At 43.6% G+C, this 17074-nt stretch overlaps 2 protein-coding genes across 2 annotated transcripts; one reads left to right on the forward strand and one right to left on the reverse strand.

Annotated features, from left to right (window-relative positions):
* The first annotated feature begins 5039 nt into the window (after window positions 1-5039).
* On the forward strand, window positions 5040-11354 carry LOC103149109 (zinc finger protein basonuclin-2). The gene is made up of 7 exons (XM_016679670.1): window positions 5040-5977; window positions 6477-6709; window positions 7695-7864; window positions 7935-8000; window positions 8561-8869; window positions 8939-9476; window positions 10303-11354. The coding sequence occupies exons 2-7, from the start codon at window positions 6556-6558 to the stop codon at window positions 10836-10838; spliced, it is 1773 nt and encodes a 590-aa protein (XP_016535156.1). The 5' UTR covers window positions 5040-5977; window positions 6477-6555; the 3' UTR covers window positions 10839-11354.
* Window positions 11355-12843: 1489 nt separating this feature from the next.
* On the reverse strand, window positions 12844-15355 carry LOC103149074 (uncharacterized). The gene is made up of 3 exons (XM_007568089.2): window positions 14678-15355; window positions 14229-14358; window positions 12844-13896 (listed from the first exon to the last, which is right to left on the reverse strand). The coding sequence occupies exons 1-3, from the start codon at window positions 15253-15255 to the stop codon at window positions 13162-13164; spliced, it is 1443 nt and encodes a 480-aa protein (XP_007568151.1). The 5' UTR covers window positions 15256-15355; the 3' UTR covers window positions 12844-13161.
* Window positions 15356-17074: the final 1719 nt, after the last annotated feature.

The following is a 17074-nucleotide window of genomic DNA, read 5'->3' on the forward strand; positions in this document are numbered from 1 at the left end:
CTGTGGAAACACCAAATCACCTGATCAGAAGTTATTTCTGTCTGAACTCAAAGCCTTTGATTCTGCTGAGTCAGCACATGGATCTGTTGATGACAGAGAGGCGTCCCATCGCTCACTCTGCTCCAGGCCAGGATGTCTCCTCAGAGGAGGAGACGGGAGCTGCTGAGGGACACACACAGCGGTGCTGACTCAGCTGGAAACCAGTTCCCTCCTCTGGAGCTTCTCCAACATCCCTCCTTCAGTCAGAGCCTCACTCAGTTAATGAAACGGATGAAAACTGGACTTCAGACGATGAAAAGTCCCAAGAAGCAGCTGATGAGAGCAAACCGGCCTGTCAGCACCGGGTCCAGGTCAGATCTGGACTTTTTCTTCCTACTGGGTGAGCTGTAAACCAGTTTAAACCGGTTTAAACTGAATTTAACCAGTTTAAACCGGTTTAAACTGAATTTAACCAGTTTATCCTGGTGAACCGGTTTAAACTGGTTCCCAGTTCAACCAGTCAGTTCACATGTTGGGAAACATCAGTAGTTTTTAATGCGGTGGCAGTAAAATCCTTGGAGTTTTAGATGCTTTTCCTCTAAGAAACAGAAACAATTTGGTCTTAAATCATAACATGCAGATAAACTGAAACTGCCTGTTATTTAGACTTTATTATCTTAACATTATGACTTTATTCTTCTAATACTTTTTTATCATATTTCAACTTTATTCTCTTACAATTTTATTGTTGTAACTTCATGATTTTATTCTCTTCTGTTACAACTTCATTCCCATATTATTTCAACTTTATTCTCATAATTCTGACTTTATTCTCAGTTTATTCTCATTATTTCACCTGTATGTTCATATTATTTTGTCTTTGTTACCATGCGACTTTATTCTCAAAATATTGACTTCATTCTCATTTTGTCACCATTTTGTACTCATATCATGACTTTATTCTTATACAACTTTATTCTTGTAATATTGACTTTAATCTCATTATTTGGACTTCATTCTCATAATATTACGATTGTATTCCCGTATTATTTTCACTTTATTCTCGTAATATTTCGACTTTGTTCCCAAACCATTTTATTCTCATAGTTTTATTTTTCCTCAGTTTTGCCCTGAAACTCGTTCATAAAGATGAAAGTTGGTGTAAATTCATCGGTTTCTCTTGTCTGCCGTTCATCTTTAGCCGCTGGCCCTCTGAGTTGTTGACGCTCCTGTCGTTTCTTGGAGTCCCTCAGGGACGCCTCGCTGTTTTCTTCTTCTCTCCCCGGAGAAGATTTGCTGCTTCAGCAGGAAGCATTCACTCCCGCCAAGCTGCCCGCTGCAGCAGCAGATTAGGTTTTAATTCGTGATGAGGCAGCAGCCTCCTCTGTTGGAGACGAAACGCCGCCTGAATCCTCCTGAGGACGGAGCCGGATAATCCAGAAACAAAGCGGCGCTGCGGCTCACGGTGACAGATTCCAGCTCCGCCTGCTGCTGCTGCTGCTGCTGCAGCAACACGGAGCCTTTATGTGGAGGCGCAGAGATTTACATCAACATCAGGTCACGTCCTGCTGTGAAACGCCAAACTGACAGGAGAAAGGAGCAGCAGTGACACCCTCAGAACCAGAACCTACAGAACCTACAGAACGGCCCTCTGCTCCAGCAGCCGGCCTCCGTTAAGCCTCAGCAGGCGTAATTAACCCGATGCCCGCTGAAAGGAGACGTTTATTCTGCTCAGCTTTAAGGTTTCTACAGGATTTAGTTCTGAACCAACACAGAAACATCTGGGAAACATTTCTGTTTGTTTGGACGTCTGACTCAAATCCTTGTTCTGCTCAAAGTTTTTGGTTTTGTGACAAAAACTGTCCAAGTCCTGAACTCCAAGCTGGTGGACGAAGTGTCAGGGTCACACTGAGGAAATTAGAAAAAACACGAGGAAAAAGTCAGAATATTACAACTTTATTCTTGTTTTATTGACTTTTATTCTCGTAAAACTGACTATTCTCAAAATATTACGACTTTATTCTCGGATGAGTTTATTCTTGTAATTTTGTAACTTTGTTGTAGTATTTTTATTTTTTATCTGTTCTTAGTTCTGCCCTAATACTCCGTAAGCTGCAGGTTTGAACTTTGACCTTTTCCATGTTTCATGCCTCTGGTAAGGCACAGACCAATCGGTGTACAGGAGCGTTTGCTGCATCAGAATTTCTTCAGAAAATGTTTCCATCTTTTAGAGCATTAACTCTTTTTTTGGAAAACCCAAAAATCACCAAAACAAGCGTAAAAATGTTTTTCTTTTTTTTTCTTTTCTTTTTTTTTGCAAAATTGATGGAATTATTTCAAATTTCGTCATTTCCATCAACTTTTTCTATGGCAATACTTCAAAATTTGCATGAACACGTCATACATATCATTTTTTGGAGGATTTCAGTGAAAATACAAGATAAAATTGCTGAAGTAGTTTGATAGAAATAACCAGAGCTATTCCCAAATCAAAGGTTGGATTATTTAACATTTTGGGTTAAAGTTTAATGGATTTGAGCCTTTTTGCATGAAGTGATGTTTAATGTGAAAAACGATTCTTTCAGACTCCAGCAGCGGTGAGGATGACGGACTTTAATCCTCCGTTTTGAAGCTAACAGGATTAAAAGTTGAGGAGAGTTTTCTTTTCAGCGTCCCTCGATTTCCACGTTCAAACTTCTTGGTCATTAATAAAAGAGTCAAATTAAATCTGGAGCGCCAAAACAAAGCAGAGAACAAAAGGAATAACTCAAAGGTGTCAGCGTCCTGTTTTAGTTTTGGATCTCCCTCATGATCTTCCGCTGTTGGGTTTTTTATTATTACTTCAAAAACGTTATTTTCCGTCTCGGATTCCTCCCTGCCTGCTGCTCCAGTTGTACCTGTGACAGAACACACACCTCGTCTTTAAACACACACTTCCCACCGCAGTGACTGAATCGGAGCCAAGTTGGCGTCGCTACAAAGAGGCAGCCTGCAGCAGCGGCACAGATACGGCGGGGCGGGACAGGGGACGGGAGGACGGGGGGACGGGAGGGGAGGGAGGACACACTCCGAGTCTAAGAGCCTCTTAAAACCTGCCGCAGAAACACTCTGAGTGTTTGTAGTCATGTAAAATTAAGCTGAGGCGCCGCTGGAGCTGTCGTTTGAGGCGACAAATTATAAAAGTGACGGACGGGGAGGCGACACACACGACACACACGTCCCCGTTTGGACCGAGACACACACGTCCCCGTATGGACCGGGACACACACGTCCCCGTATGGACCAAGACACACACGTCCCCGTATGGACCAAGACACACACGTCCCCGTATGGACAGAGACACACACGTCCCCGTTTGGACCGAGACGAGCAGGACTGAGAAAAGTTTGAAGTTTTTAAACGCAAATTAAAACCCAAACAGACTCAGGAAAACTAAAACTATGAACTAAGAGAGGAGGATTTATTTAAAAAAACAAAGGTCAGGTACTCCATTAGAGCAGGGGTGTCCAAAGTGTGGCCTGGGGGCCCTTTGTGGCCCTCAGGCTGATTTTGTGTGGCCCCAAACTGCAGTTCAAAAAAAGATACAGATTGGACTCACATATTTTTAATTTGTAATCATAGTAAAATAATGTTACCAACATAAAATGTAAACTACAACACAAAGCATCACATGAAGTCAGTTTTTATCAGACATGTTTTCCGTTTTTCCAGCACTGAAACTTCAGCTCAGAGGAGGAGCTGCGTCTTGTAGGCGGGGCTAGGCCCACCCAGGTGTTTTGGACAGCTGAATGGTTGCCATGGCGATTAAAGCATTTCTCAAACATGCATGAAAGAATCAAAGCAAAACTCCAGGAATGTTTACGCTGAGAGGATAACATTATAACACGATGAAAAGCTCAAAAAAGTCCATTTTATATAATACTGCTCCTTTAAGAACAGCAGAGTCTGTTTTTCTGTGATCATAAAGTCCTGATTTCAGTGACAGGATGTTTGTTACACCTGACCCAGATACTCCGGTTCTGTCAGGAGAAACGGGCCAGAATGAGAGTAAACCCAGCAGAAGACAGAAACTGACTTTAACCGGGTTTAGATCATCATTAGAAGGTCTTGACGTTCTCTGGTGATCAGTTCCTTTAAGGAAATCTAATAAATTTACAGAAAGACCACCCCGACCCGAAGAACCTGCCGACGCCCGGTCCCACCCACCAGGTGATCCGGCGCTGCGTTTGAAGCCCGACCCTCAGAGACGCTCTGATCCTGAACTGTGTCAGCGAGCGGCGGTGATTTCTGGCTAACGGGACGCGATCGTCTGATATTCTAATTAGTGCTACATCAAAACAGGAAGGAGGTCTCCCGGCTCCCGGAGGACAGGAGGCCTGTCCAACAGCGCCTCTGTCTCTGTGTGAGTGTTTACCACGTTTCCAGGTCATCTCATCTCATTTCAGCACCAAAGTCTCTTTTCTGAGGACAGCAGGTTCAAACGACGTACGGTAGATTCCACACAAACTGCTTCCTGCAGAGCAGAATCGTGTTTGTAGTAGGAAACTCAGGGGTCGTGATTTTCCCACCTCCACCTCTGGAATAGTCAGTAAAATATTCACACTGATCCAAACTTTTGTTTGTATGCAACTATTTTTTCATAAGACTTTAGATGGACAGACGTGCTTACAGACAGTAAAGGTTAAATGTGTAACTTTGAGAGAAAAATATTTGTTGAAACTCATCAGTTTATGAGATAATCTGTGAAAAATGGCGTCCTCTGGAACAACCAATCAGAGCGCGGGGGCGGGTCTTAGCGCTGTCAGTCACAGTCTTGTTGGCGCTGCCAGATTTTCCCCATCAGCAGATTCTGCTGCGAATGCTAGGCTAGTTAGCATAGCCACCGATGATGGCAGATAAATGGGTTTCCTGTAATGATAAGTTGTTTCTCCACCATTATTCATTTAGCAGTGAGTACACGAGGATGATTGACAGCGCTGAGACCCTCCTCCTGGTTCTGATTGGTTGGTTTTGGAGCATTTCTTCAGATGGCTGCAGCAGCTCAGGGAAGAAAGATCAACCTTTTCACAGATTATGTCTCAAACCTTCGCAACATGGCGGCAGTTTTAACAAAAAATTAAAAAAACAGATTTTCTATAAAAGCCACAAGTTCACAACACGACGACCCGAAGCTGAGCCAGAACTCAGGAACCAGATCAGGTTAGAAACTCTGCAGCTCCAACAAACTCCCAACATTTAAACGTCTGCAGACATGAAGAAAGTTTCTGGAGGAAACCCGCCGTGTGTTCGTCTGGTTATCGATTTATGTTTAAACTACAATCACTTACTTCACTGTGTTTTCATCTCAGAGAGCAAATAGACATTAAGCTGCATAGTTTTCATTAAAAACATGAAAAATTGGGATTTTCTGAAACATTTGACCAGTAGTGATGGTTGCACTCTTTGGCTTTTCTAAATCCTGATCAGATCAGACGCCGAGTCGTCATTTCAGATCACAGCAGGATGTTTTCCACCTTCATAACTGGCTTTAAATGTTTTCTATATGAACTCAGTGAAATAACATCCCATGTCTCAAAACAAGGATTTCTACTTTTGACCTCAGAAGCATCAGCTGCTTTTTCTGCTGTTGATCTGAAATCTGGAGCTTCTTATTCAGTTATTTCATCTTTTTATGTTCGAATGTGAATCAATATTTTCATCTGCAATCAAACCAAATGAAAATCACGAATAAACAAGTCCAGTTATGTTTTCGTCTTTGTCCAATCATGTTCAGCTGCAGGGAGGAGTCAAAGGAAAATAAAAAAGCAGAACATGTACAAAGCTCAGATGAGAAAGAAAAGTCCAGAGAGGAAGAGGAGGAAGAGGAGGGAGCGACGTTCTGGAGAGGAAGAGGAGGAGAAAAGACGTTAAACTGCAGATTGCTCACGAAGCGAAAGAACAAATAATTTAACAAGAATTAGAAAGAAGAAGCTTTTCTTTCATCAGCAGAAACAAAAAGGTAGGATTTTAAAGTACTTTATGAAAAATATCATTTTTTAAAACCTTCAAATTTAACAATTTTACTTTGAATAATGCAGGATTGTTATTTCTCTATTTCAGCTCATTTTGACAGTTTATTTCTAAATGAACTGAATTTTTATCCTGCTAACATGAAAAAATATGAAAAAGAAGTTTAATTTAAAAATGAAAGTTGGATTTTTTTCATTTTCACTTTTTATAGTAAAATGAATCAAACACAACAAACAGGTTTGATAAATAAAAATGTTACAGTGATAACTAAATGTTTTATAGTGAAAGTAAAAACAAGTAGAAACAAAAATTCAAAATACTTTAATTTTATTATTTTGAATTGTTAATTGATTTTAGTCATTTTTTATAACTGTTACTTTTCATTACATTTTACTATTTTTATTTTTTTCAGTTTTCTGCTCTGTTTTCCAGCTGAAAGGTGAATTTCGTCGCTGCTCAGGTTTGATCGGTTCTACTTCATTTTGCAGGATGAAGGTGTGAGGATGACTCCAAATGCTCAGGAGGTAAACGCTGCACCAAATACGTTTTACTAAAAATAATGTTAAAATGCAGCATGTGACCGAAGGAGGACAGAAACCTGACCTCTGTGTCCGTCAGTCCGTCAGGTGCAGCGTCTCGTCCTGCAGCTGCGCCTGTTTTAAACCCGGAAAGGTCAAGCTGAGGTCATGTGATCGCTGTGGACACGGCTGGGTGGAGCACGGTAAAAACACGCAAACTTTATCAATCACTTCAGTTCATAAAGCAAGAAGGAACAACGTCATCCAGTCCAACCGGACAGAACTTTCTGTTTCCTGCTGATTTTATATGTTTGCTTTAAAAATCCCTGCAATATTTACCCAGAATGCTTCAAAGCACCAGAACATGAAGATGGAGGTTATGACACAGCTGAAGGTTTTCAGAGGCAGATTATGTTGGATTATGGATGTAAAACCTGTAGATTATTTTATTGGAGAACTTTAATTAGGCCGTTGTGGACGGCTCTGTTCTGTCAACGACTGAAGCTCTTATTGTTATTCAGCTGCACATAAAAATAAATAACTAAAAATAGAAAGTATTAATATAAATATATACAATAAAAAAAGATTAATAGAGTTTATTAGTCTTGAGTTGTTTCTAAAAGCATCAACTGTCTACAGTTATGATTGGCATGTTTTATTAGAGTCTGAAGTATGTTGGAAATATTATTTTACTTCACTGAGAGTCTAAAGAACCGGATGCATTTCGTGCAGGAACATCCAGCATGTCAGTGACTGCAGGAGAAAACATGTTCAGGTCCTTCATCTCCACAGAAATCTGAGCAGAAAGGCTCAGAGGAAAAACTCCTGATGTGTTTCTGACTAACTCAGACAAACCCGGAGACGCCCAGTGAGCCTGGAATCTGAGCAGAACGTTTTGCGCTGGGCTCAGTCCCGGTTCTGGTCGGACGCGTCCTTCAGAGTCCCAGCAGTGACGGTTGGTCCTGCAGCTGGTTCAGACTCTGAGGTGACACGGTTCAGGTGTTGCTGTCATCGTGTCGGCAGGAACATCTGGGTGGAACATCTGCGTCGTGCGAAGGCGGATCAGGTGTTGTCAGGTTCATCAGGACGGTTTCCTGCAGCACCTGCTGCAGCCCTCCATGTTCCCCCTCCGCCTCCTCCAGCTTCGCTCCACACGTCTCTGACTCATCCATTCATTTTCCCTCTCAGCTCTGGAGACGGTCCAGGCCGCTCCGCCGTCCGGCGCCGGCCCGGTGGAGGTGGCGCTGCCCGGGCTGGTGTTCGACCTGAGCTCCCTGGTTCTGTTCGGAGCGCAGGCCGTTCCCGTCCAGCTGAAGATCCTACTGGACCGGCTCTACAGCGTCCTGACTCCAGAGCAGGTCCGCCACCGTCTCCCCGGGTCTGTGGTCTGGTGCTGGCCGGGTTTTATGGGTTTGTTTTGCCTCCCAGGTGGGTCAGATTCTGAACGGTCTGGGCTGGAGTCTGGGTGATTACGTCCGCGGATACATGCTGCAGGTAAACCCGGCTAATCCAGTTCAATCTTCTGAAAATGGACACAAAGTTCTCACCTTTTATCCAACATGTTATTTAAACTCGGCTGAATGAATCGAGTTTCTGAAGCGACACATAAAAACATCAACATTCAGGATCCTCCTTCAGGGTTTTTTATTCATTTTGGTTTTATAAATAAGACAAACCAGTAAGATCTCATGTTTCAGATCAACAGTAACTCACAGCTCACTTTTATTCTGAAATCTGACTATTTGATTTTATTAAACGTTGGGTTGTTCTGATGTTTGTGCAGGTAAAGTACAAGCTGAGACATTTAATTAAAGAAACATCTAAATCATTGTCTGATCTTCAGCCAGTCATGATCTTATAGTCTTATAATCGCTGCCATGTGATTGGCTAATTGTGTAAATAAAGTGATGTATACTTTATTCCCAACTAGAGAGTGAAACATATTTCTCTGTGAAGCGACCCAGGCTTTATGGAGATCATGTCCATCATGTGAAGTGAGCAGCGACTGACGGGTTTGGTTTGCAGAGTTGAAGCTCAGCTGCGTCTTCCTGCAGCGTCCCGATGGCGAGGCGTTGGAGCGCTGGGACACGGCCACCGCCCAGGAGCAGCTGCTGCTCCTCAGACAGTTCCTGCGCTTCGGAGAGACTCGGCCCATCGTGGAGGAGATGATCCTGCAGCACCTGGAGGGCGAAGCGCTCCTGCCTCACCAGCAGCCAGACGCTCCGCTGAATGACTGGAGAATCGGTTCTCTGAGAGACGCCCGGCCGGCGGACAGCAGCGCCGCCTCAGGAAACGTCCCAGGAGGCCAGTCGGTGCTCCTGCCGTTCCATTTCCCACAGTCAGCCGTCTTCAGCTCAGCACAGGTGATGATTCTTGTCCCTTCATGTAAAGATCCAGAGCATATTTTAAATTTGCTCCTCCTGTTTCTGCAGGAAGCTTTTCCTTCCCCTGAGTCTCAAACCGTCCTGCAGGACTTCAGGAAGAACAAACTGGTTCAGAAACACGACAGACATCGATGTGGGGAAGACCACGGCTCGGTCCGGCAGAGATCAGAACCGGCCTCGTCCATGAAAACCGACCCGGACAAGTCAAATCCGTCACCGTGGCAACAGAACCCCATCCTCCACCACGACCGGGTTTTCCTGCAGAAGAGACTGATCCAGGAGAAAACTGCTTCCTTTTCCTCTTCCTTCAACTTCTCACTTCCACCTTCCTCCCTGATGTGTTCTCCAGTCCCCTCCTCTTCCTCCTCCTCCTCCTCTCGCCTTCCTCAAACGCTTCCCTCCTTCTCCTCCTCTTTCCTCAGGCCTCTTCACTCCTTTTCTTCCCCTCTCCTCCCTGTTACGTCGCCGTGTTCGTCCCTCCATCCTCTCCCGTCTTCCCTTTGCTCCTTCCCTTCCCTCCTGGCGGCTGGAGGGCGGAAGGGCAGGGTCAGCTGTGGCGTCTGTGGGAAAAGCTTCTATGACAAAGGTGAGCAAACGGGACCTGAAGGTGAAAACTTCATAAAAACCAGACAAAATGAGGTCAAAGGTCAGCTCCGTTCAGGGTGAAACAATGTATGAAAGGATAACATATGTCATTACAAACATCCAAAAACTCAACATGAGATCTTTAAAATGATTACAAGATTATTTAACAGAATAATTATAATTGTATAAAAAGTAAAACCAAACTGTTGATAATGTGATAAACATTTAAAGGTCTCTCCTGACTAAGTCCTGGTTATTGGTGAAGATGTTTAGAGCTGCAGACTGTAACTTTTATAAAATATATTTTTACTTATTTGTTAAACGGTTGTGACAGTTTATGACACAGATAATCTGTGAAAACATCGATTTTTCCATCTCCTCCCTGAAAACAACCAATCAGAGCCAGGAGGCGGGGCTTAGTGCTGTCAATCATACTCATGCACTCGCTACTAAATGTGATGACTTACCATCAGTGTCCATGCTAACTAGCATAGCATTTACGACAGGCTGTGCTAGCTGTAGCGTAGCACAGAGAGAGGGGTGGAGGATGACAAGCGCCAGACGTAGGATGATTGACAGCGCTAGGACCCGTCTCCTAGCTCTGATTGGTTGCTTCTAGTTAGCACTGGGATAAGGAAGAGGAGTTCAATGTTTTCTCAGATTGTCTCATATCAGATCATGTCACAACATGACAGATTCAACAAATATGTAAAAACATACAAGTTCTGTGAGTATTTAGTTGAACTGAACAAACATCCAGACGCGTTTGTGCTAAGCTAAATAAAATGATCGATGCTAACAGCGTTTCGTTTGCTGTGTTTGGACAGGAACCCTGAAGATCCACTACAACGCCGTCCACCTGAAGATCAAACACCGCTGCACCGTTCTGGGCTGCTCCATGGTGTTCAGCTCCCTGCGCAGCCGCAACCGGCACAGCGCCAACCCGAACCCGCGGCTGCACACGGCCGGCAGCAGAGACGCTCAGCCGTACCGAAACACACTGTGTGGGCAGAGCAGCGCTCACGCTCCAACACAGAGACACCGAGAGAAACAGGAAACACAGGGAAGCAGGAACGATGATTCCTCTCACAACGCGCCTCGGGAAGCCGCCTCCCCGACTCCGCCTCTCGTCCCTCCAGCTCCGCCCTCTGGGGCCTTCCCGCCCTCAGGGGCCTTCCCGCCCTCAGGGGCCTTCCCGCCCTCAGGGGCCTTCCCGTCTTCACTTACCGACCTGCAGACTGGCCAACAGTGGTGGCAGAAGAATCAGTCCTTACCACAGAAGAAGAAACCCAGGAAGTCAAGCATGCCACTGAAAATAGAAAGAGAGAATATTCAAAGCAGCAAACATGAAGGCGAGAGCTGAAAGACTCTGAAATCTTGTTTTCAGTAATAAAAAATTGAGCAGGAGCTTCAGTATGTCACAGCTTTGAAATGATTCTGAATTCACACATTTTTGCACTTTTACAAATATGACGTACTTTGTGACCACCGGCTGTATTTACTTGTAATTATTCAATGATAAACTTCATATATCACACCTGAAACTCATTTTATAAACCTTTCATGAAACTATCAACTGCTAACTTAATACAAAAATTCAAATTTAGGATTTAATGAGAAGTGAAAGAGCAAAGAATCATCTTCATACTTTGTTGTTACCATGGCGACCATCAGATGCTGTCAGTAATATTTGTGTTTGAGCTGAGTTTGTTCACAAATGCATCAGCAAATAAAACCTAATTATCAGTGATTGTTGTTTTAGCTCGACCAATTAAGCTGCTCCGTCTCCCAGATTTCACCAAATCTATATTTAAACACTGTTAGTGATGCTGATGTTCTTAGTAGGAAGAGGGGCCTCTAAAGCAGATTCTGCCTCAGGCCCCATAAAACCTCGGGCTGGCCCTGCATGCCGAGCTAGAACCGCTGCGCTGCGCATCAGGCCCTGCGCATTGGGGGACATTGCCCGCCCACAGAGTCAGCAGGTCCCCCCCTGGACCGGAAGCTGTTTGTTCTTAATAAGTGGCCAACTCTCTGTTATTCCTATATCGATTTGATCTAGTAGGGGCTTCCACACTTCCCATATCTGTTCCCTCTGTCACTTTGCTCAGCAGTTAAAACTGCTTAATCCGTTTTTAACACGTCGTAACCTGTTTTTCCGAGCCGCCTTCAAACGCAACATGAGCGCTAAGTCGCTCGCGCTGGGTTTCCACCTGTGAAGGAGACCTGCTGCTGCTGGGCGGAGCTACAGGTGTGTTAGAGTTCAGACACTGAGTTTTTCAGATGCCAACCAGCTGATCCAGTCCTGAAAATGTTACTCTGTTGCCATGGTTACCCAGGACAACGGACTGCTCAGCATCCAGAACCAGAGCAGAGTAGATGTCCCATCACATATCTGGACCATTGCACTCCGGAACTGAAGGGGGCGCTATTTCCTGTATTATCAACAGGTTACACTTTGTTTTTCTTTTGAAAATTGTATTCCAGTATCTATAAAAGTTCATTTAATACAACAGCTTAATTCACTCAGTAAAATACATTTAGAATGTAAAACAAGTTTTAACACTTTATTTCTGTTCTTGATGAAGATATTCTGCTTACAGACGACAAAAGATTAGAATATTACATCAGATTAATTATTAATCTGCCACTTTGTGCTCACCTTCCACCAGCAGAGTTCTGGGTGTGCGCTGAAGAGGAACATTTTCATTTGCAGAGTTTGCAGTTTTCCTTTGACATGGATCCCAAAATTCAGACGTCAACATGAGACCAGAGCTGATGACCTCATGACCTGCTGCGACGAGCAAGAATAACCTTCAAGATTTAGGGAAGGGTCATGAAGGGGTCACAGTACTGCTGCAGCTCTGACCAGGCGAATAATCAGGTTCTGCTGTGGAGCTTCAGGCAGCAGAAAATACGCCCACCGCTGTAATGTGAGTTATTCACCTGGTGGGGGAGCAATTCACGCCGAGGCCCCAGGGTCAGGAGCCCCCACCCCTGATGGCCGTTTTCATGACCCCATCATTTAGCTTGGTTGAAATAAAATGTCCAAATGTAAAACGTTATGTGGACTGCACATTCTTGCAGATGTCAGATGAAAACCTCCAGCTTCCTGCTGCTGCTCTCATGTGGTGGAACGTCTGTTTGACATGCAAGTTCAAAAAATAACCAGACAGAAACGAGAGTGACCACTTCTGTTTCAGCATTTACATGCAAAGGTACCTAAATGAGACACATGCAGCACTTAAAATGTGACGTTCTCACTCTGTAGTACATAAAATAAATTCATTTAAAGTTGTTCTATCATCAGCACTGGCCTGTAGTTTAGTTTTGTTGCCAAGTTTTCAAAAAAAAACAAGTTTACTACCATGTTTTTTTTTTTGCCTTCACATTTATTCATGAAATTTGATAGCAAACAGTCAGAACATGAGAAAAATTCAAATACATTCAAATGCTTCTGTGATTTTACGTCAAACTGAGAAAGACACTCAACAAGGACAGGAAAAAGGCATATTACACAAATTAAACTTTTCTAACATGTTTATGAATCATCACTTGGGTCCTGCATCCTGAAGGCGTTTCCTCGTTACGCCTTTTCTGACGTGGGAACTCCTGAACCCGGAGTATTAAAACACCTGAGGATGGGAAACACTCTCCTCTTCTGAGAACTACACAGCCGTTCCCTTCATTTAGAGCGGTTTGTTTTGGTAGTTGACCAGCAGGCAGGCCACTGTAAATAGTTTATTAATGTTTCCAGCCATAGATGAAGGGATAACAGAATCAAACAGTTTGTTTTCTTTAACTCTCTGGGTTACCCGCTCAACGTGAACGCGCAGACGGGCGACTTTCTGTGCCTGCAGGACGTTTTGAGACGCCATCTGTGGTTTTGGGCTGAGAAAAGGTGGACAGTACACCTTACACTTCACACAGCCAGAGATCAGGAATCCTTTATCCACCATGACGGCCATGTCTTCAGTAAGACGGTCAGCCAAGCCCGACCTCAGAAACAGCTCCGTGTCACTTACTGACCCCTCATAGAGTGAAGACACAAAGGTCACGGCACCGTGGGGAGCCACTCCCATCAGACCTCTCATTACGCACTGAGACTTGGATTTGGAGGACATGTCAGTGTGGAAGAGAGCAGAAGCAGGAGTTTGGCATCTGAGCTCAGAGCATCCAACTATCACCTGAGTATCTGGAAAATCTCTGAAGTCCTCGGGGAGCTGAGCTCGGATGGCGTCTGCATCGATCCAGATGCACAAAGAACCCAGAAGAGAGTACAAATAATCGGCCCACAAACAAATAATGCGGCTTGCAGTGGAAGGGTGAATCTGGAACCGGTTTGCTAGGTCTCCTTCCTGCAGACCTGCAGCCAGGTACATCTGGAACAGGAGCAGCTCGTCGATGGGCTGCAAGGAATCCTTCTGGAAAAAGAAGAAACAACAGCAGACAAACAGTTAAAATACACAAATATACACTTTTATTTACCTGCTTAATTATTTAAAAAAAAGAAAACAAGTAACCAGTAGAACAACATGAACAAAATTATTATCTTACCACCACTTTTCTGTTTGAAAGCAGCAGGAAGAAGCAAACCCTTATTATCTCAACTACATCACTGAACCACTCAATTATCAGAAACTGAAAACGAAATGTCTGGAGATGACGCGTTCTAGTATAATCTGTGGTAAAACGCCCGTTTCCTGCCGTCTTGCGGTGTGTGTGCTGCGTGCTTCCAGAAGCTGCAGATACGAACCGTGTGTGTTGATCTGACAGCAGTTCCTGCTTCGCTGCTTTCCTCAGCGGCTCCTGATGAACGAATCATTTTATGGACAGACGGTTCAATGAGCCTCCAAAACATCAGGAAGAGGCGATAACTCTCAAATCTGTTGGTCCAGAACGCAGAAACAGGAGATTATTCAGTATTTCACTAAGAAGAGCCGAGAATAGAGCTACTTCAAAAGAAAGAATTTTAGTTATTTTGTTTTATGTTAGAAATAATGCAAAAATACTTCCAGTAACATTATATAATGCTTATTTTTACTTGATCTCCAACATTAGTTTAAAACAATAACAGGTGTGACTTTAGTGAACTGTAAGCGTGTTTACTGCATTTTTGGGTTAAAATATAATTCAGTTAAGAAACTGGAGGCGGGGTGAGTAACCAAAATAAAAAATAAAATAATTTGCAGTGTTTGAGCTCACCTGGTGTAGAACCGGATGTCGTCATCGGATCCTACGAACCTTTGTAATCCAAAGCTGGATGGGATTTTCAGTTCTTCGACTTGTTTCTTTATTTCTTCTTTTAAAGTCTCATTTTCATTTCCTGCCGTGTCCAGGTCGGCTGGTTCTGGGACAGAGCAGTAATCATGATCCAGGAGGCTGAATCCTACGGGCGGGTCAGCGGCTCGGCCGTCTGGGTCAGGCCTGCTCTCCGGCTCCTGCTGACCGGCTCTGGGAGGCTGGACGCTCTGGTGGCTCCAGGGAAACAACACAGGGACGGCTCCTCTCTTCACCATCCGTCTGCCCCCGGCAGCTTTAGGCTGAAGCAGCTGATCCGGAGTGAAGTGAAGGCTGCACACTTTGCTGTGCAGCGTTAGCTTCAACTTGTCCCGCCGAATAGTTACAAGCCACCGCCTTCTTAACTCAGGGTGGCTTGGAAATCCGTGAAAACTTAACAGTCCGTTATATTTGGAGGAGGCTGTGCACTGAGGAACGCAGCAGTGCTCATGGTACTGCTTCGTCTGCTTCTGAAATATCACTTTGTCTTTCCTAGCAGTCATGGTTACTCAAAACGGAAAGAAGGAAGTCGCATTTCGCTCTTGCGGATGTGACGTCGCACCGTACGCGCGACGTCACATCCGCATGTGTCTGTGAATGGGACATGCTGAGACAGAAAAAAGCCTCCTGGACGTAGGCAGGTATAAACATATCGGCTACAGCAGTCAGTCGGTTTTCTGAGGGTTTTTAATCTGGTGACGTTGAGATGCCTGAGATTTTCATGCTTTTGGTTGATTGAATAAAATTCTGGTCGGGAAGTTGAACCTGAGCAGACGGGAAGAGACACGAGCAGCGGGCAGAAATGCTTCGTCTCAACAGACTCCAGGTCCGATCTGGTCCGTTCTGGTCCGGTCCAAACGGTGACCGGTGACACCGGCCTGCCGTCTGCTGCTCTGCCCGGCAGAGAGGCGTCCTGCCCGGGTTCTGCTGCGGCGCTGATCCTGTCAACTGCAAAACAACCCAAAAATCAACCAATAGATACAACTAATTTTAAAACAACTATGTTTTATCCACAGCACATACATAATATAGTTTTAGAGTAATTTAGAGAAAATAACATTTAATATTTTATAATGTAGGACTGAAGAAAATCATGTTAGCTTTGAAAATGTACATTCATGTAAGATCATTCCAGTTTATCTTGTGCAGTTTTAAAATAATTTAGAGAAACTGTGAATATGTATTAAAACTACATCCCTGATATAGTTTTTATCCCAATAACTATTCTGGGGATAAACTGGCTTGATGCTGAACTGTTTCTCCAGCCCTGAGTTTTATGGAGAGCAAATTGTGCCAAATGACAATAAACTAATTATTTAAATGTGTCTTTTAAATGGGTCTTTTGATCCATCTTTAAATAATATAAGTTTATTCATAAATTGCTTACTGAAAAATGTACAATAAAGAATCTGAAATGGTTTTTTTATTATTTCTGATTAATTTATGCAAATATAAGTCAACAAGTCTGAATAAAATGTTCAGATTTAATTTAAATTTCAATTCAAATCATGAACTTCCTGAACAAACTGAACTTTATCTCCTGGTCAGGATCCAGAGCTGCAGATCGTCACCGTGTTGAGGAGGAGAAATGGAGCAGAACAGAGAGGCTGTGGGACCGGATAATTCCTGGAGCGAGGCTCAAACTCTGGCTGGTTCTGAGGAGAGGACGGGCTGCAGGCCCACATTTCAGGACCAGAACCAAGAACCATTTGGAGAAAGAATAAAATGATCCAGCAGGGATCAGGATGAGATGAAGGTGTTTAACATGTTTCATGTTTCCAGCAGGTTCTGGACCTTCAGAACCAGCTGGTCTGGACTCCAGGTCAGCCACCTTCAGCAGCCGCTTCACCAAACTATGAAGAACCAGACGGAGAACCTCTGAGTCCCTGAGATCCACTAGACACGTTCTGTCTGAGCATCCATGAAAAATAAAACAAGAGTTATAAAACTTAAAGCTGCTTTCAGCTCACTGATGAACTGCTGATCATCTGAAGCCAAGCAGAGATCCGAACTGATTGGTTGATCCAAACCAACCAATCAGCAGATGGAGCCTCTCATTACATTCATGCATTATGAAAATGCATCGATAAGAACAGGAAAAACTAAATATTTATACATTTGTTGTCAAAAATGCATGTATGAAGAAAAGGCTAAAGAAAATGTGTTAAAAATAAATGAAAAATAAAATGTTTTAATTTCTGCTTTTATCCTTAATTATGTCAGTTTTGGTTCTCCATAGTTCTTCCCCTAATCATTGAAAATTATTATTATTATTATTGTTGTTGTTGTTGTTGTTGTACCTGCAAATAGAAATCTGGATTT

The sequence above is a fragment of the Poecilia formosa genome, unplaced genomic scaffold (genome assembly GCF_000485575.1).
Source record: "Poecilia formosa unplaced genomic scaffold, Poecilia_formosa-5.1.2 Scaffold217, whole genome shotgun sequence".
NCBI classification, from domain to species: Eukaryota; Metazoa; Chordata; class Actinopteri; order Cyprinodontiformes; family Poeciliidae; genus Poecilia; species Poecilia formosa.